Below are 24,429 nucleotides of genomic sequence, written 5' to 3'. Positions count from 1 at the left end.
AGCCATGGCTGAGGTATGAATGGAACAGCTTCTTTCCATCTTCTGCCCAGCTTGCTTATGACTTTGCAAGCCTCAATCAAGCCTCCTCTCAGCCTTCTGCTCACAGAGGCTAGTCCCAACATCTTCAATCTATCCTCTCAAATGAAGTTTCTCTTTCTTGGAACCATTCAAGTAAATTTTCTCTGTACCCTCTCCAATGCATTCACATCTTCTGTCCAATGTGGCACTGAACTGTACACAATACTCCAGCTGAGGTCTAACAAGTGTCTTACACAAGTAAAAATATCACCTCCTTGCTCTTGTACTCTATATCCCTAAAATCAAAGCTGAGGACACTATGATTTATTAACTACTTTCTCCACCTGGCCTGCCAACTTCGATGATCTGTACACCCATACACGGAGTTAAAAATCACACAACACCAGGTTATAGTCCAACAGGTTGAATTGGAAGCACTAGCTTTCGAAGCGCCGCTCCTTCATCAGGTGGTTGTGGAGAGACACAATTTACAGCAAAAATGATGATGGAGCAGCGCTTCGAAAGCTAGTGCTTCCAATTAAACCTGTTGGACTATAACCTGGTGTTGTGTTATTTTTAACTTTGTACACCCTAGTCCAACACCGGCATCTCCAAATCATCCCATACACGAAGGTCTCTTCTTCTGCACTCCCTTTAGAATCGTATACCCTATTTTATATTGTGTTACAATAACCTTCCTACCAAAGATCACCAGCTCAAACGTTAACCTCATCTGACACCCATCCTTCCACTCAACTTGTCAATGTCCTTTTGGATCAGGATTCAATTACCAAACAATCAGCACTCTCTTCCCATGGAGAATAAATGTCAGGTTTCTTTTTGCATTGGTATTTCAAATTGTCCTGATGAGTGCAAGACAAAAAGCTTTGACAAGATGTGTATTTTTTCCAGTAGTACTTAAATTCTACATGATCAAATGATTATATATTACTCTGCATCCAGTATTTACCAAGGTAAACTCAGGAACAAACCAGTTTCTGACAAAAGTCACTAAATGCTCAGCCCAAGTTTCGTGTATTAAGGCTTGTTGAGTATAATTAGTTTTACTTTTGTTTGAAAACTGAAGCAGAATTTCCTCAGTATTTTACAGCAAGAATTAAGCAAAGCTGTACTCACAGCTGAGCCCCACTAGTAGCAGAAGTAGCTGAAGAGTTGTAGCTCTAAGCAATGGAAATCCATCTCAAATCAATGTATTTTTTTAAAATGATGGTTTGCATGAATTTATTTTGTAATGAGAAATATGATCTTGTCACACAAACAGCAGATACAAATTTCACCTAATGTGCTTAACATCTTATGTGACTATGACAAAGGTTCCGTGACTTATGAGCAATTCTGCACCTATCTTGACCATTCTGCAAGCCTCAAACCATTGACCTGACCACATTCCTTCAAGATCTCTCACTTTCAGCTCACTGCGTGAGACAATACTCACCTACTTTTATTTTTATCTATCTCACTATAGCAAAAGCATCACTAGCATAGCTTCTCATTTTGCTCCAGGATAGTTACCTCTGGTACTCCTAAGATTCTCCCTCCTATTGCTCATCTATACGTTGCTTCTCAGCAATATTAACTGGAAGCAAAGCACTAATTTTCATGTGGACACTAGCAACATTCAACTCCACCTCATCGTCACCACTCAATTTCTCAACTCACGCTAAATTTCCAGACTGCTTCTCCAACATACAGTACTGGATAGAAAGAAATCTCCCACAACTAATCACTGGGAAAAGTGAAGTCATTTTCTCCTGTTTGTGAGCGTGGTGTCATATTTGAGATGAGCTTCAGATTACCATCACTAATATCACCTCTCTCTACATCCTCAAGATCACCCAATGTCACCCTTATCTCTGACACTGAAACAATAATGGATGCACTTGTTACCTCTGGACCTGACTATCCCAAAGCGTTCCTGTCTGGCCTTACACATTCTGTTCTTTGTAAACTTGAAGTCACATGCAACCAATGTCCTAACTTGCACCAAGTCCTGATCACCTATCACACTTGTTCTTGCAAATCTGCATTGTTTCCAGGTCAAGCATCCTTGTTTACAAATCCTTCATGACCTCTATCTTCCCTATCTTGAATCTCCAGCCCAACAACACCTCAGGCTATCCAAACACTTACTTTTGGCCTCTTGAGCATCCCATATTTTAACTGCTTCATGATTGATGACTGGAATTCTATCAATGGAGTTTCTGGAATTCTATCAATGATTCAATACCTCTTTTCTCTCCTTTAAGCTCCAAAATCACCTTATGGTGGCTACCTAACTTTACCTTTTAACACTCCTGTGAAGCAGCTTAAGGCATTTTATTATATTAAAGGCATAGTATAAATATTAGGTTTTGTTGGAATGAGACAAGAAGTAAAAACTTATTTTGTCTTGCACATATCAGGAACTAGGATATAAGAAACAGCCTTGATAAAAGAGACACAGAATTATACAACATTAGAAGAGGGTATTGGTTGAGTCATAGTTAGTGTGAGGGAAATTAGATAGTTTGCTAGTTCATAAATTTCCAGAGAGTCTTATTATGTTGTTGATATCTTAATTTAGCCTTTTTGTACCTTTGTTTCAGGTATATAAGTATGTTATTGATATCAACAACATAATTAGACTCACAGGCAAGAACAAGCAAGAAGTAAGTTGTTACTGTAGTAACGCATGTAGCTCTAGCTACAGAAAAACAGCAGCTAAACAATTTTGTTGCCTGCACATGGAATCCTCATCACACCTCGCAGTATGTTACTAAATTAACCTCAACATTGGACTGTTGGAGATGCGTTTTGAAAATTGGCTCAAGACTGCTTAACTCATTTCAGGTAGAACTACACTATCCATAGGGAAGGAAGGTTTTTGTTCAATTGGTCTGATTCAATTTCAAACACTTGCCCAGGTATGAAGGCGAAATGCTGTCTCACAAATTGCTTCTCACTTCAAGGTCCTGCAGTTGATTGCCAACCAGTCAAGTACTCATAAATTTGGGTTTGGGGTGCAGTCTACAGTATTAAATGCACAATTAATTTTAATGTGATATTTCAGAGGCTGCTACTGGACTGGCCACTGTAGCCTCAGAGAATATTTCAATGCAGCACCATGAGTCCGGAGCTGTACATAATTCAGAGTCCACATTTTTTAAACTAATCAATTAAATGAGTTAAACTAAATTACATCAGCTGCTGCAGTGGGATTTTAACCCACTGCTCCACATTAGTCTAGGCTACTGGATTACTAGTCCAGTGACATTACCACTAAACTACTAGATTACTAGTGACATTACCACTATACTATCAGTCCCCTGCATTGTTTTATGATTTAATGGTATATACTCATGGACAATAATTTCCACAGTAGACAATGAAGTGCTCAGATGTTCCATTGTGTAAACTCTTAATTTGGAATGTGGTAAGACTATGTTGCAAAGTAAAGTTTGTCCCTCTCATCTTAAGTCCAACAAGCTAAATCAAAAGCAAGAGGAGGGCAAAGGGGGAAAGTCACTCACAGTTGTGATAGCCTGTAATAACCTAGTGGCTGGCTGGCAGGACTTGTCATTGGTTGGTTCCTCAATTTGAGGATGATACCCATTCAAGGTCCTCGGGATATATTATAGGTCTCCACATGACTGATCAGGCTAATTTTCAACTCTCTGATGTTTAGGTATGTGGGAGATGAAGATCCCATGAGATAGGGGATTCAGAGGGCAGTTGTCGTTGTGCATCATCATTAAGGTGGAAACTCAATAGGTTTGATAAAGCTTGATAGATAATTGTTGCCTTTGTGAATGAATCGTAACAGGCATCTCCCAATTATTAATTCAATGCTGCGGCACTTTACGGAGAGTTTCAGGGTGTCTTTGAAGTATTTTCTTTGTCCTGCTCTGGAACACTGGCTATTTAAGGATTGGGTGGAAAGAATCTGATGGGGATAATTTTCAACCAGACAGACACAATGTCCAGTCCATTGAAAAGGACTTGCAAGAGTTTTATCTGGATGCTCAGAGTTGACCTCAAGATGGACAGTCTTCCACAAAGGATGTGGTGCAGCAACTGATGATGAAATTTCTCTAGCATTCTTATAAGTCACAGATGCATGATGACTAATGATAAAATTATACAGGGTCCAAATAAAAATAATTTGATGACTGTATGATTGCTTGTTAAATAAGAAAGTCTATAATTCAAGACATCAGGAATGAAGAAGCAAAAAAGTTAGGTGTCACTACGATTGTAGGACATAGGGTAGACAAAAGGAACAATAAAATCTGCAAAACATCAATAGTATTAATTTAACAGTCATTGATCACTAATACAAGGTCTATATTTCTGTTCACTCCATACTCCCTCCTATTTAGTCAGTCTACAACCTTCTCATCTCTTTAGTTCTGAAGTTAGTGACCAAAACTAGGCTACACATTTAGAGGTTCTGGAAGCTTGCCGATATTTTGTCAAGTTAAGATCCTTTGTCAACATTATGGGGCAATGCAACTGAGATAGAACCTGTTTTTCACTCAATGGCCACACGTGCACACTTTAAAGCAGGGTACTGTTATGACTTTTTTGGAACTCTTCGTGAGGGACACTGATTATGACTGTAATGCTACCATTCTTGCCCAAGTTTAAATCAAACTACATTTGACAACCATCAAAGATTGAACAAGGGTCATTTTTTAGTCTATGTGGCTCATTGACATTTTGCACTATGAGTGTTCTTGAATATTGATGTAAAAAGTAGTTCCAAGTCAGAAATTCACAAATGATTGGCAAAGCAGATTGATTTGTGCTGGGACCAGAGGTAATCTCTTTCTGTCATTGTGCAAATCTAACTCCCCCACATCTGGAAACCAGGTAGGAAAATGAATGCAGGAAACAGAAATAGACAATAGACAATAGACAATAGATGCAGGAGTAGGCCATTCTGCCCTTCGAGCCTGCACCGCCATTCAATATGATCATGGCTGATCATTCCTAATTAGTATCCTGTTCCAGCCTTATCTCCATACCCCTTGACTCCACTATCTTTAAGAGCTCTATCCAATTCTTTCTTAAAAGAATCCAGAGACTGGGCCTCCACTGCCCTCTGGGGCAGAGCATTCCACACAGCCACCACTCTCTGTGTGAAGTAGTTTCTCCTCATCTCTGTCCTAAATGGTCTACCCCGTATTTTTAAGTTGTGTCCTCTGGTTCGGCACTCCCCCATCAACGGAAATATGTTCCCTCCTGCCAGAGTGTCCAGTCCTTTCATAAGCCTATACGTTTCAATCAGATCCCCTCTCAGTCTTCTAAACTCAAGGGTATACAAGCCCAGTCGCTTCAGTCTTTCCGTGTAAGGCAATCCTGCCATTCCAGGAATTGACCTCGTGAACCTACGCTGCACTCCCTCAATAGCCAGAATGTCTTTCCTCAAATTTGGAGACCAGAACTGTACACAGTACTCCAGGTGTGGTCTCACCAGGGCCCTGTACAGCTGCAGAAGCACCTCTTTGCTTCTATACTCAATCCCTCTTGTTATGAAGGCCAGCATGCTATTAGCCTTCTTCACGACCTGCTGTACCTGCATGCTTGCCTTCATTGACTGGTGGACAAGAACACCCAGATCTCTCTGAACAGCCCCTTTACCTAATTTGATACCATTGAGGTAGTAATCTGCCTTCCTGTTCTTGCCACCAAAGTGGATAACCAGACATTTATCCACATTAAACTGCATCTGCCATGCATCTGCCCACTCACCTAACTTGTCCAGGTCACCCTGTAATCCCCTAACATCCTCAAATGCAGATAGGATTCAGGTAAGAGCTGGGACCACAAACTCTTTATAACAGCAAAATCACCCAATGGACTTTTCAGTCAGGGGCTGCTTACACATAAAAACAGAAGCCTGTGAACTGAACTTGCCCGAGCCCCCAGCCACTTGCTTGAGTTGGCTTGAATTGGGTCAGCTCAGGGGAATGACATAGGTATAAATCCTTATCTGGTGGAACAGTAACAAGGTCATTCTAACGGTGGCCTTGGAATGAACCTATAATAAAAAGACACAGGCTTGCCAGATGAGCTAAAAACTAACCAGGAGAAAACACCACAGTTTGGGATTTTGAGCATGCCAGTCACCGAAAACTCTGGAGATCAACCTTTGCAGAGTTGAGGACCCCATGCTTGGAAGTGTGAAGATTACACAGAGGACCTGGAAGACCGCTTGGCTAGTGTGCACTCTTATTCTTGGGTATTAGCCTTTAAATGCTTTGCCTGTTCAGGGCGCATCAGAGAAACCTAGTGTGTGAGCACATCGATTTTAGTCTTCTATGAATTGCACACCTGATGTTAACCTTTTCTTAACCAAATGGTGTGAATTGTATGTCTGTTTTAACTAAACTAATAAAGTTAGTGGTTGGTTGATACAGATTTGACTCTTGAGCTTATGCTTGGAACATCGACTCTCCTGCTTCTCAGATGCTGCCTGACTGGCTGTGCTTTTCCAGCGTCACACTTTTTGACTCTTTTCCTCTTTATGCCAAACTAACAACTGTTGTCGAGGGCGGTAACTGGTCAACAGACTAAAAGCAGTAGGTGATAATATAATTTCCACAGGCTACCTGTAAACTCAACTTTCCGTCAAAGAATCAATATATCAGTGATCAAAGTGCGTGAGAAGATTTGTAGCTCGGGTGCTCGTTGTTGTGGTTCTGTTTGCCGAGCTGGGAATTTGTGTTGCAGACGTTTCGTCCCCTGTGAACGTTTCGTTCAGTGAATTATTATTTCCATCCTCATCCCTACTAACACGTAATATAAATCAATTTGTACACAAGATACTCTTCACTTAGATAGACATGGTTTTGCAATCTCACGTAGCTGACCACAAAAAAATAATTTTCTCAGCATTTATCCTGTTAAACTGCTGCAGCTTTGCTAGAAGTATATTGAAAATCTCTCTGATTTGTGTAAATGGGTTTCTGATAAAATTCTGGCAAACTGACAGCAGCAATGGAAGAATTTGGAGGAAATTACCTGGCTGACAAAAAAAAGTTCAGAACGAGAGAGAGAGGCAAAATCAAAACGAGAAAGGAGTTGAGAAATTTGCAGGAGAGAAAGTAAAAGAAAAGAGACGTCAAGAAAAGGGGCAGTGAGAGAGAATGAACAGAAAAAAGGTATAAGCAAAGATAAGGAGAACAAAAAAAAATGGTGAAAGGATAAACAAAGAAAAGGCTCTAGAGAGTATATCTGTGTGTAGTGCCACAAAGTGATAAAGACAGATTCAGGTGAATTTTAACCCATTCAGTGGGAGTGGGACTAACACATAGGTGCAAGAGTCTGCCAATACTTACAGACATAGTCCTGTTTCATTGTAACTTGCCTGTTGCCAACTGAACCAGATTCACTCTTTTAAAAAGGTGGTGAAGATGCTCACTGGAAGCAGGTAGTGTTTCTTGAGTATTTGTAATTCATTTCCTCAGGAACATATATATTTAATATCAAGTAGTTGAGGGCACTTCCAATCTATGGAGGGCTAGTATTTTCAGATGGCCATGGGAAGCAGAAACGAGACAATCTTTTTTGAGGAGCCAGAGATTGTTTTACCATACTAACGTGAAAATGACAGAGGAATGGATCATTTCACCAATTCCACATTCACCAGTTTACAACCACAGCTAAAGTGGGGAACTAAGATGATAGCTCTCCCAAAGCACTCTTATATTTCACCTAGTTCACCAATGTGATTGTGCAACTCTTAAGCATGTGTATGAGGCCACTGTATTAGAATAAATCACTTCCATTTATGATTAATTTCTATTCAAACTTTGGAACAGGTTCAATTTATTATACATTAGCGCTCGAAAGCTAGTACTTCCAAATGAACCTGTTGGACTACAACCTGGTGTAGTGTGATTTTTAATTTAGTCTACCCCAGTCCAACACCAGCACCTCCACAGGTGAAGTCAGTATTAACCATTGTACTTGTGCACGTCCTTAATGCACAAAAATATCCGCACAATAATGTTCAGGATTATAAAATAACATAACCAAGTGATCATTGGCTCTATTGTAGTCTGCGAGAGATGTAGTTAGCTAAAATCTTATACTCACCCTCTCCAAATCTTGTCGAAGATGTGTGAAGAGCCGCAGTCGTCGGTATAAGATGTCCTGTTCTTGCTGGGCGAGATTATCCACTTCATCGGTTTTTGGAGCCAGCAGCGGTTTGTTGAAATTTGACTTTCTCTTGAGTCTCCAGTACTGATAGAAAAAATCCACCAGGACATCAGACACCTGCAGCTGCTGGGCCACGTCGGCAGGATTTACTAGTTCATAGAACTCCTCCTCAAGTTGTTGCAGCTTCTGTTTCCTCAGGCTCGCTTTCTCCAGGTCACACTCACTCTGATTCATCTCCACCATCCCTTCAGTGGTTGTGGAGAGCTGCCGTGTATCGTTCAATTTGCTCATTGCTTCGTCCCGTTTGCTGCAGGAATTGGTGATAGTGCTGCTGTGATCCAGGCAATAGGACTTAAACTTGACTTCATCATTCTCTGCAAGAATAGTCCTCATTTCCAAATTATGGTCAAATGCACATGTCACATGGAATGCTGTTATACAGGAAGCCATTGAGCACTAGAAAGAGGAATAAAAGTAAATACTCATCAGTGTAATGATACACTTATTAAGAATATTCCAAAGAGAACATCTATACCTGCAGCATTTGGTTTAGTTTACGGTTTTCAATTTTACCTCCAAGTTAACCAGCTGACCCCCTTTTTTTGATGATGACAGTACAGCTCCAGCATGGGGCAAGTGGTGTTAAGCAGGATTTAAGACTACAAACCACAAACTATAAGGGAATCAAAAATCAGTCTTTGTGAGATTTAAATATTTAACTATTGCACCCTTTGGTACTAAGATTTGAAGATGATATATGCAAATAGTTTGAAGCTGACAGCTTGCCATTTTAATGAAATGGCAAAAGTAGCTTTAAACAATTGGCATGAACTTGTTCCATCTGTTTTTAATGCTTCTTCACCCAAAGGATATGCTTTCAATTCTGGTTTTTGAGTCTGATCAGAAACTGTTTGTCTTCGATCCAGTCAAAAGCTTCTACTTTATAATGCTTCTGAGGGGTTCCTGCACTTTGTCAGAAGTTCCATCAATTATAGCTTTGAATAACATCCCCAAACAAGTTACAAAGTTAAGATAATCAATCAACACAACAGAAAAGCAGGCTGGTTAGTATTCAAACTCTGAAAACTAGGAAAAGCCTTTTCCCAATTTTTAAGGGATTGCAAACTGCAGTCAGTTGAAGCAATCCTATTCTCCTGAAGCATCTTACATGCCTAGCCATTCTAATTAGGCCAATGATATCGTCCTGAGGATTTGCACATTTCTGTTGTAACCAAGTTCTCCTCCACCACACTCCTGCTGGTGGAATAGTGACAGCCTCACTTCAGTTCAAACCTGAGGAATAGCTCAGAAAGCCCAGAATTACCGGTGTCAGGATAGATGAGAATGTGAAATTTATGACCACATAGGTGGTTTAGGTGATTACTATAGATCTATTAAAGGGAAGGTGGATGAATGCATGAGGGAGAGAGTAATAGACTAGTTATGTTGTTGGGACCAGACAATGTAAAGTGGAAGATGCTATGCTATCACTTTAAGAGAGACCAGGCTAAGTCACCAGCATATAGTACATGTGAGTAGCAGCCATCACTATCTGGTTTACAGTATGTAGTGTGAGGGAGAGTTGCTGGGCTTTCCTCTAGTAGTATTTGCTGAATTTCTGTAGCAAACCTGCCTGCTGTGCAATTCCATAACAGATTTTCAAATAAACAGAAGTTATTATCAGTCCTGGTGTGACAGTGGTTACTGTATGAATGTAAACTCAAAGCACTCAAACACTAGATCTGTTGGGCCAAACTGTTTCTGTGCTGCAAATTCCACGTAAAAGTAAAACCAAAGCTATTAAGATTAACTTTAATAGTAGGAAATTTCTTTCAAGTGAGAACATTCAAACATATCTGCAATAACATCATATGCAAAACTAGCCCTCACTTTGATATGTCTACGCTGTTATCCCTCCATTTCTTTCCTGTCCATTTTCTCTTTTCACCTGATACTCTAATAGATACAGTTCTCCAAGCAGCAGTGGTCTGTGGGCAAATGAACATCTGAAATGTATGAGTTTAGACAATGATCATTGGGGGCTGTTTGCCCACAGATGGCATTACACCGCAATCCTGATTCTGTCTTCAGTCCACAAAGATGCACATTTGGAAAATGTTGTTCAGCAGAGATTGGTAGTGGAAACCCAGATGAGTGTTTTTCTTCCTCACTCTGGAGTGCTGTGTCAACCTGCAAAGCTCTGACTGTTGCTTTGGTTAAGATCAGCTAATTTAGCACAGATTAAGTAGGGAAGGTGGATCTAATTTGGAGCATTATTGTTTGTATGAGTCAGCCATTCAATGTCTTAATAAACTATCACCACTAAGAGAATCCAAGACAGTTACATTCCAAGTTTCCATAAAGATGTCTACGATGAGTCAAAATAAAGCTCCAGACAAAAGATGCAGGGAGCTAATTATCACACAAGGTATAATATGGAGCTTTAAGCACTTCTATAACACCTACCAGAACAAATGGCATTACACTCTGATTGTAGTTGTAGAACAACACTGAAAATAGACAAATATATTCACACTGACCTGAATACATGTTCCAGTCCGTTCACTGCAAAGGCTACAAGACAGAGCCCATCTGCTAGCAGGAATGTGTGACACCTTTGTAATGGGTTCCATCTTCTCAGGGCAACCTATACTTACCTAAAAAATATTGAAACACAGTAAAACGTAATTAGAGAGAACATGCAATATTTGTGGGCATCTTTTCTTGCCTTTTTTATAGTCATAGACTTAGGACCTATCTTGTTACTGTAACAGCAGAAATCTTTCCACAGCATCTACCCATATCGCGTAACTGGTCGCTACAACACGTGTGATTCAGGGAGATTCTGCAAACTGCTAAATGGTCAAAATTGGACACAGACATCACTAGTCCTAGTTTGTGGCCCATTACTGTCATGTTTCGTACACTTATTATATAATTTCTTTTTTATCTTATTCTATTTGTCAAACAGAATTGTAACTCAAGTTTGGCAATGTAAATCACAAAGCAAGTACTGTAAAGGATCTGAATCAGCAGCTAATTGGCATCTGACATTTTTTGACAGAAGATCAATCTAGTCTATTCAGACAACCATCCTGTAACATAGAATTGGCACTGCATTTTCTTTTGACAGACAGTGTAGCTTTCGAGAAATAAAACACAACACACAAAAAATCGGAAATAAAACAGCTAAACTGAAAATGCAGCGAGGTCAATCAACATTTGGATGACAATTGATTTATTGCACATTTGTATTGCTTTCTAGTTTTAGTTTTACTGTAAATTTGATTAGTTTATACTTAACATACTTTCATATCTAAACCAATGGCAACTAATGCCTTTCATGAAGCTAACACTAATTTTTGTGTGGAGCACTCACAAATCAAAGTGATTTCCCAGCATAACGGATCACCAGAAAACAAATCCAGAACAGATAGCACACACAGTTAAATACAGGGCAAGGTTCTCTTGATGCTCAACTTCATACCTTAACTCTAGACTCAAGATTGTGAAATTAAACCTTCTTTTATTATTCCAGGGCAACTAATATGCCTTCAAGGTGTAATCACAGAAAGATAACAGCACAGGATGCTATGTGACCCAGTATGTCTGTGCTGGGTCTCCGAAAGAGTAGCTCACTTGGTGGCACTTTCCTGCCTTTCCCTGGCAGTCCATTCTCCCTTTTCAAATAACCCATCCCTTTTGACTACCTCGATTGAACTTGCCTTCACCACACCTTCAGGCACTGCATTCCAGATCTAAGTGCTCGCTGTGTGAAAAAGCTTTCTCTCATGCTACCCCTGCTCCTTTTCCAATGACTTTAAGTGCGTATCCTTTCATTCTTGATCCCTCCATCAAAAGGAAAAGTTTTTCTCCTAATCTACTCTGTCCAGACTCCTCATGATTTTAAAAATCACCATCCAATTGGGAAACAGTCCCAGTGTCTCCAATTCTTCTCCATATGATAGGTTCCTTGTCCCTAGAACCATCCTTGTCAATCTTTTCTACACCCTTTCCATTGTTTTCACATCCTTCCCAAAGTGTTGTGTCCGGAACTGGATGCAATACTCCAGTTCAGGCCAAAACAGATTTATACACAAATTTAATGTAACATGTACATTAAATGTAAATTTAATGTAATGGTCATGTACTGAGCCTCATTCCTAATGGGTTTATGCCTGAAATGTTGATTCTCTTTCTCCTCAGATGCTGCCTGACCGGCTGTGCTTTCCCAGCACCACACTCTTCGATTCCTTGGTCTTGTACTGAACTTGACTACTTGTAAAGCCAAGGATACTTTATATTTTATTAACCACTTTATTGACGTGTCCTTCCATCTTTAGTGATTTATAAATACCTAGCTGCCTTTGTTTCTGTACCCGCTTTGGAATTATGCTTTCATTTTATATTGTCACACCAGTCTTTCTACTGACTTGAATCACTTCACATTTCTCTGCATTAAATTTCACTGGCTATTTGTCCATCCATTCCACTAACCTGTCTATATGCTTTGAAATAACTATTTTTCCCCCAATTCACTGTACTTCTAAGTTTTGTACTGTCTTCAAATTTTGAAATTGTTTCCTGCACACCAAAGTGTGCATTTAGGTAATTAGAAGATAAATCAGGAAGAGAAGGGTCACAATACTACTCTCTGTGGGCCCCACTACAAATTCTCCTCCAGCCCAAATACGCATCCATCAACTGTTGTTCTTTGCTTTCAATCCTTCAGCCATATTATTACTGTGTTTTTCTTTCCCACAAGCTCTAATTTACTTCTCATTTCTGTTGTGCATTATTTAATTGAATGCCTTTTGCAAGTTCACACACATCACATCAATGGCATTGCCTTCACCGATATTCCATTACCTCATCAAAAACCTGAAGCAAGTTAGTTAAAACATATTTACCCTTCTCAAATCCATGCTGGCTTTCTTTCTTAGCTGAAACATACAAGGTCCTGAGGGTGAGGTAAGGATGTTCCCTTTTGTGGAAGAAACTAGAAACAGTGGTGTCAATTTAAGAATATGGAGGGGGAATGGGTGTTCATTTAAGAAAAAGTTGGGAAATTGTATTTTTCTCTCAGAGGGCTGAGTGTCTTTGGAACTTTTTTCCTCAAAAAGAGATGAATACAGGGTCTTTGAGTGTCTTAGAGGCAGAGGTGGGCAGATTCTTGGTAAGAAAGGGAGTGAAAGGTTAGCAGGGACAAGCAGCAACGTGGAATTGAGGTGACAATCCAATCAGCCACCACCTATTCTGTTAAATGGCACAACAGGCTGAAAAAGACACTCCTGCTCCATTCCCCGAGCAATTACTCATTTTAATTCATATTATCGTTCCTAGAAGAATTCCTACCATCTTGGCTGAACTGACTACATTTGATGGCAACAATCTTTACACTATTCAGGCAATACATAAGTTCCTCCAGCTCATTTTGTGTCATCTTTCTAGCCAATACACAGGAGCCAATTACTCTTCTAATAATCTAATTATAAAGCACCCATGGTCTTCCTGCAATTGCTGCAATTAGAATCTGCACAACATAACTTCAGCAGAACGATGAAACAAATGTGCAGCGATGCCTTATGGCAATAAAGATGGGTTCACTGCATGCGTGTGAATATCCTAACACTCCATCACAGAAAATGTGCAATGACAAAATATTAAGTCATTAGACCTCCACTGGGTATAATGTATTTTAAATAAAGTGAATAAGAACCACTAGTATTTCAGTGCAAGCTCACATTCACATTTCTTCCTGATTTAAATGGGATTGTAGATACATAAAGCAATTTTATTTTTTTGCTTCCCAATTAGTTTGTGTTTATCAAACCAAGGGAAGTTTGTGCAAATATAACACATCTGTAATATTACAGGGGGCCATCATGCCTTCCTAGAAGAGGTACTGACCTGGCAAATTCAGAGAAAGGCCTCTTGTTGGGAGAGCAGAAGAAATCTTATTCTTAAACCTCAGAAGAGTATCAATGTTGCATCAATTTATTTTGCTACATTAGCCACTTCTGTGGTCTCCGAATGAGATGGCGAGTTGCTATCAAATTATGAGCAGATCAGTTCTCCCATTCTCATGAGGAGAGGAGGATTAAGACTGTCCACATTCATTTCAGATGGGACATCTGCAACCAACTGAGGGGAAATACTTCATCAGATTCAGATGAGAGCGCTGTGTGTTGAATCTGTTATATCATTTAATTCTCATGAACACATTTATCATGCAAGGAACAGAATTTGTGAAAAAAATTCCAATAGTTTACAGAGAAAACTTTCACTCACATAGTTTCACTAACCTCTTAGTGTTTAATTCTAGAAAAACGTAACATGACCACATCATTCACAGCAATGTCAATTCTTAACTATTTTCCCATCAACTAAGTATTTATTTTGCTTGTTCAACAGGAAAAGTCCTGGAAAACTCTTTGTCTCATAGTGTGATCCATAGTAGTTTGTCAAGAGCCTGCTGTTAATCTGCATGAAGATGGATGTCTTACTTCAGGTATCCATAAGGCACAGCTAACATGGACCCACTTTGTGCCACTGCGTGTTGGCTTCAAAGCACCTCCTCTCTTGGGACACAGCAAACACTTCGGCTGAACCCCCAGGGCACATGTCCGACACAACCAGCTGCCAAGGGGTACTTTCAAGATTCCATAACATGCCTGTCATGATTTAAAAAATAGCAAATGGTCAGATGTCTCCTGTGAGAACCCGAGCAAATAAACCTTTATGTAGATAACTGTGAAACTGTCATAATCAAAGTTAAAAATCACACAACACCTGATGATGGAGCAGTGCTCCGAAAGCTAGTGCTTCCAAATAAACTTGTTGGACTATAACCTGGTGTGTGATTTTTAACTTGGTCCACCCCAGTCCAACACCAGCACATGCACATTATGTCATAATCAAGTCAGCATTCAACTGAAACCTTCATAGAATTAACCATCTTAGCTGATGTTTGAATAAGTATTTAAATGGGATATGTAAAATGAATTGGAATTTTCTTCTCACACATAACGGATAGCAGTTAAATTACCTTTTTTTAAACTGGAAAGAGACAAGTTACTGTTAAGATAAACAACTGTTTATACTGTGAGGATAATTTCCACAGTTCTCCTGCTTTAACTTTGAAAGATCACGCGGAATAACACAAATAGCTATCTCTGGCAAATTTCTGGAGCTTGGATCTTCTATTAAAATTATGGCAGAGAACCTAAAGAAATTCAGGATGGGTGTTTTGTCAGACATCATACAAACCAGTTCGCTACTGCCTGAGAATTAGCGAACTCCAGACCACTACATTTTATTTCCGAGTATTTACCACACCCGTGATGTGTGCGCGCGCAAGCAGTTGGTAATCACAGTTTAAAGGATCAAATCCTGGCATTTATCATCAAAGTAAAAGCCTAATGTTGACCTAAATCCCAAATATAGGCTTGAAACTTGATAATTTCAGAGCTCCAGCACAAAGCAAACATTGTTTAAATTTCGACAAAAGTGAAGCAATAGTACAAATGGTACGTTATTTATTGCACTCTTTCTTGCTGGTTATAGCGCAGAGGTAAAATGGATTACTACTAGCTTTTTTTAAATGCAAAATGTTGCACTGTAGCACATCTTCAGTGTATAGCAAGGTATGAATGGAGAGATATGAAAACAGTGGGCAAGGTTTTGGTCAAAGTGATGTTGGAGGAAATTGTAAAGGTAAAAAGGTTACAGTTTAAGGGGCAGATGAAAGAACAAAATGATTATGACTGTTGAAAACTGAAAAAAATACACATTGCAGGAATCAAATAGTGCTGCTCTGCTTTGTTAGAATTCTGTACTAAAGCATTCAACTTATTTAGCACTGATTAAATGGTTATGCCACTCCATTCCCTTATACATATTTTGTGGAGCTATTTGCAGTATACATTTATTTGCCAGCTGCATTGGTTGAGCGAATACCATTTAGAATCATATGACTATTTAACATAGTTAAGCCAAGTACAGCTTTAAAATTGTTTTGCTCTGGCATATCTTCAAATTAATCTAGAACTTAATGTGGGCTTCAATGAAACTAGACAGCAGTCTAAATTCAGCAGAGATTAGGGTCAAGTCTGCGATGCAAGTAGGAAAGAAACTGTGCCGCTGGTTAGTTTCATGCTGAGTGGCAGTTTGGTGGGGGGGGTGGGTGGGGGGGGGGGGGGAAAGTACCTGTTGTTCAGGAGCTTTGAGGAAATTTGTGGTTTGTAATTACAGTATGTACACTTTTGTACAGATTACTATTTAAGTACCTGACGAAGATCATGGTGCTCCTGCGGATATACTTAATATGGGGAGGGTACAGTACAGATTCAACAGAATGACACCAAGGACTAAGGGTTATTATATTGTATAAATTTAATATTGATCATGTAAAAGACATGATGCTTTCCTCCAAGACCAAGTGTCAAATGGTAAGGTTTTTGTGTTTGATTTCTGGGCCTTCCTATCTTTTCCCTTACATCAGGCAGTAGAACTACACCCAGCCTCATCAAAGACTCAAGGTTCACTTACCAAAGCAGCCCCTGGTTTTAAACTCAAGGAAATGTTTAGACCACAGAACATGACACCAAAGGTACAGAATGCAGTACTTAAGGTCAGCTCGATACTTAGACATGTTGTATAGTGCAGGGGAAACGGTGTAGAACCTTTACTTAGAAATGTTTACCAGGAGAACAAGTAAATATTATGAATTCCATTGAACAGTAAGGATGTTGTATGTTGAAAATATAGGCTTGATAGACTTAGTGGCCTTCTGTATTATCATTCTGACTGTGCATCATCATCCTACATTCTCATGTTAGATGTATATTAGGCTTTAGAGTAAAGCTCCATTGATTATGTTCCAATTTCAGAAGAGCATTCCTTTTTCTCACACCTGTTACCATTATGTGTCGATGCACTTAGACTATCAAAATAAGAAGTTGTATTCATAAACATTTGCGCAACATTGAAGATATGATCAAACAACGGCATTTACCTGGTGAACGCAGATGTTGCATTTGTCACAGAAAACCATCTCATTACCATCTTCTCCCTCTGGGGAACGGCAGACATCACACACCACATCCTCATCGTATTCAATCCCGAGACCCTCTTCTGTCTCAATTGCCAGGTTCATATTCTCTTGGCACTGACTTTCTAGCTCCTCAATGATCCTTTCCATCATCAGTTCATCAACTTCAAGCATTCCTGGCAAAACAAATGTAATTACTGTCTTGTTATGATGATATGGGCTTTAGCAGAGATCTTATTTTTAAATGTACTTAAGCAGCATCTCTAATGCAGCTCACCCCTTTCCACACACAGATGCAATTAATCCAGCTGTAGCTATGGATACAGAAAAAGAAACCTTCTTGTTTCAATCGGTCTGTGCTCCACATATCCTTCACCTGAGTAACTCATATTGACCCACCATGTTCTAATGTCCCTTCACCCCCTTTACCCTATCCAACCTAATGAGTACTGCCCATTTCTGCTACAACCTCTAACCCGCAAGTTTCTTTCACAGTGGCACAGCTTTGTGCAAGAAGTTTCTCTTAGCCTCTATTCAAGGTCTCTGTTCAGTTAAACTTTGTACTTATGCTCTTGAGTTCTGAGCATTGCAGCTCATCTGGATATACTGAGATGGGGGGACAGTCAAGATTCAACGGAATTACATCGGGACTTAAAGGGTTAAGTTTCGGATTGCATAAAATGGATCATTTGGGATCTGGTTTTAGACATTTGTGGGTGATCTAAATCAATGTGTTTAAAATTCCAAATGAATTTACTAGGTTAGATATGGAGGGTCCAAAGGGGAGATGGTGATATTATGAATGGTCTTGCAATCCAGAAGCCTAGGTTAATGTTCTGGGGACATGGGTACAAATCCAACCATGGCAGCTTATGGAATTTAAGTTCAATTCACAAAATCTGGAACTCTCAGCAATGAAGGCTACAATGACATGAAATGCCATCTGGTTCACTGGTGTCTGCCACTTGCTACCAGGTTCAGCCTACATGTGACTCCAGACACACAGCAATGTGAACGACACTTAACTACCCTCTGAAATGGCTGAACAAGCCACACAGTTCAAGGGGCAATTAGAGACGGGAAACAAGTACTGACCTTCCCTATAATACCCACAACACATGAAAACATTTATTGCAATGGAGTAAACAGAACAAAGGTTTTCAAATAGAAATAGACACTTTTGCCACACAAAGTGTAATGGAAATCTGGAATACTTTCCACCAAGCAGCTTGAGATGCTGCTCAATGCAAGTTTTCAAGAGTAAGATACACAAGATGCTGCAATATAACGTTATTTAAGAATATTAAGTAGAGGTGGCCAAAGAAGATTGAGAAACAAATTAGTCAAGGTCAATGAAACAGCAGAACAGCCTCAAGAGGATGAATGGCCAACTTTTGCAAGACCATATTTTAAACCCATATTCTAAAGCAGCCTTGCAATAAATAAATGAGATATGCAGGTTCAGTTTGACTGTCTATATGTCATTTACATTTTATTCAGTGGAGGCACAGTGTAAAAAAGGCAGTCAATTTAATTGTATCAGTTTCCCTTGACAACAATTATGTTCAAATTTCTCCTGTAGTTTCTAAGGTTTTGCAATTTCCTCCTACATTTCAGGATCTGAGGATGCATACTATTAGGACCTGGAGCTTTGATTTCCTTTGGCTCAACTGTCTTTCCTGAAACATTCACCCCCTTCTGCCATTTCACAATCAATCAAGTGCACATTCTTCTTTTCAAGAAAGACCAATATGAAATATTGACTAAATAGCTCCATCCAATTTGGTGACACAGTGGTATAAAAGAGCGCAGTCCTGAGACTCCATCAAGTCTCATATGATCAGATCAAACAAAGGCAAGGGAATGTCCTGTTGATTGCCATGGATGTCTTCTCTGATCCCTCCCTCCACTCAACTGACAAATTAACACTCCTCCATGTTGAACACCATTTGGAAGAAGCACTGAAGGTGATAAATACACTGAATGTACTCTAGGTGGAGGACTTCAACATCCATCACCAAGAATCACTCAGTGGCACCACTACTGACTGAACGTGCAGAGTCCTAAAGGGCATAGCTGCTAGACCAGGTCAGCAGCAGGTGGTGAGCGAATCAACAAGGAGGAAAAACCTATTTGACTTTGCCCTCACCCATCTACCTGCCGAAGATGTGTCTGTCCATGACACTATCAACTGGAGTGATCCCTGCACTGTTTTTGTGGAGACAAAGTTCTATGTTCATAATTGAGGATGATCTCCGAGATACTGTGGGGCATTGCTACCATGTTAAATAGGACAGATTTTGACTCGACCCACCAATTTGAAGCTGGGTACCCATAAGATGCTGTGGGTCATTGGCCGTAGCAGAATTCAATTCAATCACAATGTATAACCTGGCCTGGCATATCCCTCAATCCCAAGGATCAATCCTGGCTCAATGAAGAGTGCGGGGCGGCATGCCAGGAGCATTACCAAAAAAGAAAAATGAGGTGTCAATCCAGTGAAGCTATAATACAGGATCAATTGTGGGACAAACAACATAAGAAGCAAGTGATTGGCAGCAGTAAGCAATCCCACACCCAGTCTTGCCACATCCAATCACGAGTGGTGATGATCAATTAAGCAACAAATAGGAGGAGGAATTTCCACAAATATTCACAAAATCAATGATGGGATTACTCAAGATATCAGTGCAAAAATCAAGGCTGAGAGGCAATTGCAATCACTTTCAGCCAGAAGTGCAGGGTGGGTGATCCATCCCAGCCTTGTCCAGAGGTCCCATGTATCAGATGCCATTCTTGGGTAAATTTGATTCACTCGATTTAATCTCAATAAATAGCTGAAGACACCAAATACTGCTTAGGTTACGGGTTCTGACAACATTCTGGCAATTGTACTCAAGATTTGTGTTCCTGAACTAGCCCCAATTAAACCACTCTAGTACAGCGACAACTCTAGTACAGCAAAACTGGCAATGAGGAAAATTGCTCAAGTACGTCTACAACAAGCAGGATAAATCCAACCCACCCAATTACTGTGACCCCAGTCTACTGTTGATCATCTGCAAAATCATGGAAGGGGTCACTGGCAACATTATCAAGCAGCACTTACACAGCAATAGCCTGCTTACCAATGCTCAGTTTAGATTCCATCAGCTCCATTGAGCTGAGTATGTAAAATGAGAGATGACCTGGAGAGTGAGGTTGTCAGTGTTGGTGGAAGATGAAGTCTCTATGTCCTGGCCCATACCTTTGGTATTCTCGATGCTGATTAACAGTCTAGACTTGTTGCAGAGCCGAAGAGAACTGGTCTAGAAGTTGTTGCAAATGAACTTCAGTATAGTATGCTAGAGTAGCGTCATCAGCAAACAGCAACTCATGCACTCGGACATTATGCACTTGGACCTTAGCATGTAATGTTGCCAGACTGAACAGCTTGCCATGCACATGGATTCTTGTGTTGAGCCTCTGCAATTGCTCAAAAACAGCACAAAGAAGAATTTGCCAGAGAATTTGTATCAGGATGCAGCCCTACTTTACCCCGTTGCCGATCTTGAAAGTGTCTGATATTGCTTCATTGTATTAGAGAGAATTGTATTGTGCTCTCATACCAAGATAATAACGAGCAGCCTACTTCTGCAGTAGTTTGAAGAATCCTGCTTTGTTGCTGAGATCAAAAGCCTTGAGGAGGTAATTGAAAGGAATGAAGAGTGGTCTGTGGTGCTCGATGCTATTATGTAACAGCCAAAGTGAGAAAAGCATATTGACTGTTGATCTGCCTGCTCTGAAACTACAATGCTTGACAGAAGGGCCTGCAATCTGGTAAAAGTAACAGGAACAAAGATCTTGCTGACAATTCTTTGCAACAGTTACTGAGAAATCTCCAGCACCTTGTGTTTTTGTTTTAATTTCAGATCGCCAGCATTTGTAGAATTTTGCTTTTGTTTGAGTGTTTAATCCACTGCCATTTCTCCTCCAAATATGTTCACTTTGAAGAAGTTCTGCTTTTCTCTCGTGAGGATTTCTGTTTTAGTCCATTGGTTCATTCACATCCATTGCTTTCTATCTCCCTCCTGGTGTTTCATGAACTGTTTACCAAAACTTGCTTTCATGGCCACATCTCCTTCCTTTGTGACTGTCTCTGGTTCCACCTTACCCAGCATAGATTTCAACTGAGACGCCAATTTTCATGTTTCAAATCTACTCAGGCTCGGTTTCTGTATGACATCCAATGCAGCTTGGTCAGTTACTCCCACCAAATCCCAAGTTCCACACTTGGTGCCATGCACCATCTATACCTCTCTCTTCATCAGCACTGCCTCACACTAATTCTTAGCTGTCCTGGTCACCAGTTCCATTTCATTCTTTGTCTCATTTGACATCTTAACAAGAAACTTTCTCTCTTCCTTTCAGGTGTGAAGGAACACAAAACTCAAGTACTGATGCCCCTCTGGATTCTTCCTCGCCCGCCCCTTCGCTCTGACTTCATCCCTTCTTCCTATCTCACCTCTTGTCCTGTATTTGTTCTTTCAACTAAGATTCAGACGAGCCTCAAAAAGCTAGTTTTGTTTTTCTCTCTCTACAGATACTGCCAGACTTGCTGAGTTCCTCTAGCATTTTCTGTTCTTAATTCAGACTTCCAGCTTCTTGCTTTTTTTTAATCTGAGCATTTTTCTGACCTCTTTTCCCGAAATTGCGAGTGCAGAATTATAGATGGTGGTGTGCAAATGACCCAACTTTGACACAACATTCTGGCCATGAACACTTATGTCTATAAGAGTGTGATCAAAGTTGCTGAGGAACTCCTGGGTCAGCAACAATGGCATTTTGATCCAATGAGTGGGATAGTTTTGTTGGGTGAAGCCTAACTTTGCAACACACCAGGGAGTGACCAATGTCATAATCAGCGCTGAGATAGCTAGGAGTGATGAAGAGACTGTTCAGCATGATGGGTTGGATGTCAGTGGTATGGACTTGATTTTTCCAGGAAACCTTGTGGGATAGCTTGACATGGAAAGTGCTGTTTGTCATAGGCCCATGGTAACTGCATAGCCCCACTAACCTCAGTCTATTTTCATTCATGTTGCTGATTCCTTTGTGTCCTATGGACATTGACCAAGCTTTATAATGGGCATCCACACTTGCACTCTAGTCTCCTAAAAGGAACAGTGTCTCAGTGCTTGGAATTCTGCTGAAGACAGGACCAAATGTCAGGATCCAATCCTGGATCTCAGGAACAGAGAGGCGTGTCATGGCACTTGAGATTAACAAAGCTTATGCTTATTGATAAGAGCTTGAGGCTGTTGGAGATGTCAGCAAAAAGGGTTAATGTTTGTATTTACTGTGAAACACGCTACAGACTCCTGCTGGGTTTTCACCTGCTATAAAAACATGTGGTCTTTCTCTTTCATAAAGCCATTTCGAGGAGTCTAGTTTCCTGCAGCCAGCACCATGTCCACACTGGACCTTTAAGTTCTTTCTTGATCACAGCTGTTCCATGGGTCATTATCCTGCAGAAGGTTGTTGCCAAGTCTAGGGTGTGCAGTCACTTCATTCCAGTTTGTGATACAAACAACTCGGGTCCCCTTTGTTGAGGGTGTCTTGCCTGGTTCATCCATGGTTGAATCGCCTGTTGAGAAGTGACGTTCTAAGCTCCAAGCACCCAGTAAGCAAGCAGACCATGGCAAGACAGCACCTTACTGACTGAGGACTTCTCAGCTTGAGGCAGGCAGTAATGATCTGATGAGAGATGATAATTTCTCCCAACAGGGGAAGTAACGCTGATTGTTCAGACTGTACACTAATCGGGTAACAGCTTAAAACCAGAACCTCTTGCTTCTTATGGTGTGCCAGTGTTATGCCTTGAAGTTCATGTGTCCTATCAACACTGTATGAAGATGCTGGGTTGGTAGTTCATGCCATTTAGAAGGATGAGGGGGCATCTCATTGGAACTGAAAGAATACTGAAAAGCCTAGATAGACCGGGCATGGAAAAGAGATTTCCAATAATAGGAGAGACTAGGGCCCAAAGGCACATCTTCAGAGTAAAGGAAAGACCACATGTTTTTATAGCAGGTGAAAACCCAGCAGGAGTCTGACAGGGAGGAATTTCTTCAACCACAGGGTGGCGAATCTGGGGAACTCATTTCTGTAGAGGGCTGGGGAGGTCTAGTCAGTGGGTGTCTTTAAGACTGAGATGGATAGGTTCTTGATTGGTAAGGGGATCAAGGGTTACCAGGAGAAGGCAGGAGAATGGCGTTGAGAAACATCAGCCATGGCAGAACAGACTCGATGAACCGAATGGCCACGTTCTGTCCTATTTCTTATGATCTTAAGGGTGCAGGCACGGTCAAACAGAGTGAGGATCCCAAGTTGCCCAAGCATCAGTATTCATCTCTTGGCATTGCTAGTATCGTTTAGAGGGAAGGATAAAAACAGCCCCGTTTGTATGCCGGTTCTATTATGGGAGTTGCCAGCAAAAGTGCCTGATAACTGAGATGACTTCAGTCTGGATTTACCGTCAAGACCTTACTCCCATCATCTCCTCTCCCCAACCCAAAAAGCAGTGAGATTATTTAATCACAGTTGGGGGCCGGCTTTGGGGGCACCAGGGTAGAACCATACACCAGTGGGTCTTAGTGATACAATCAGGAAGGCGCTAGGCCTCCTCAGACTCTCCTGCGGTTAGGTTCACGACACCATGATGTCTATTTCATCTGTCACTCCAGAGAGGCGCTGCACAGGGTTTGCCGAAGAAAAGAATGTAGAAATTTATATACTCAATTCTCTTTTGAGTAATACTTAACTTTCACCACTGGCTACCAATATGGGAGTGAGGGGTGAAAAACATGATCCACCATCCACTATACTAACACACAACCCAAAGAATTACAATAGAGAGAAAAGGTCATTCAGTCCATCAAGCACAGTCCTTAATTAAACCCATTCATGGCACAACAGCAGATCATTACAACTCACTAACAGTCAATGTGTTACACTGATTGTACTCAACACATGGCTCGTAATTCTGATTCTATTACAATTGCTTGAAGTAATTTTCAAACATTGTCTGATGAGACACATAATTGAATTGGTTGCCCAGCCTTCCTGTCACAAACTTCAACACATTTAATTTATCACTCTCCAAGGAATTTACAGCATGGTTTAATCATAGTAGCTGTGAAGTATTAAATCAA

At 40.4% G+C, this 24,429-nt stretch overlaps 1 protein-coding gene across 7 annotated transcripts in view; it reads right to left on the bottom strand.

Annotated features, from left to right (window-relative positions):
- jade2 (jade family PHD finger 2) overlaps nt 1-24,429 on the bottom strand; it is a 220,699-nt gene that overhangs the window by 74,846 nt on the left and 121,424 nt on the right. For all 7 annotated transcript variants that reach the window (XM_072590651.1, XM_072590658.1, XM_072590653.1 and 4 more), the window contains 4 exons: nt 17,201-17,412; nt 14,691-14,858; nt 10,725-10,841; nt 8,122-8,640 (listed from right to left, as the gene is read on the bottom strand). In XM_072590651.1, coding sequence (XP_072446752.1) covers nt 8,122-8,640; nt 10,725-10,841; nt 14,691-14,858; nt 17,201-17,412 — 1,016 coding nt within the window. The remainder of the gene's footprint in view (nt 1-8,121; nt 8,641-10,724; nt 10,842-14,690; nt 14,859-17,200; nt 17,413-24,429) is intronic.

The sequence above is a fragment of the Chiloscyllium punctatum genome, chromosome 20, assembly GCF_047496795.1.
Source record: "Chiloscyllium punctatum isolate Juve2018m chromosome 20, sChiPun1.3, whole genome shotgun sequence".
NCBI classification, from domain to species: domain Eukaryota; kingdom Metazoa; phylum Chordata; class Chondrichthyes; order Orectolobiformes; family Hemiscylliidae; genus Chiloscyllium; species Chiloscyllium punctatum.
Note: the sequence above shows the minus strand (reverse complement) of the source record. Positions and strands in the feature narration are given on the sequence as shown.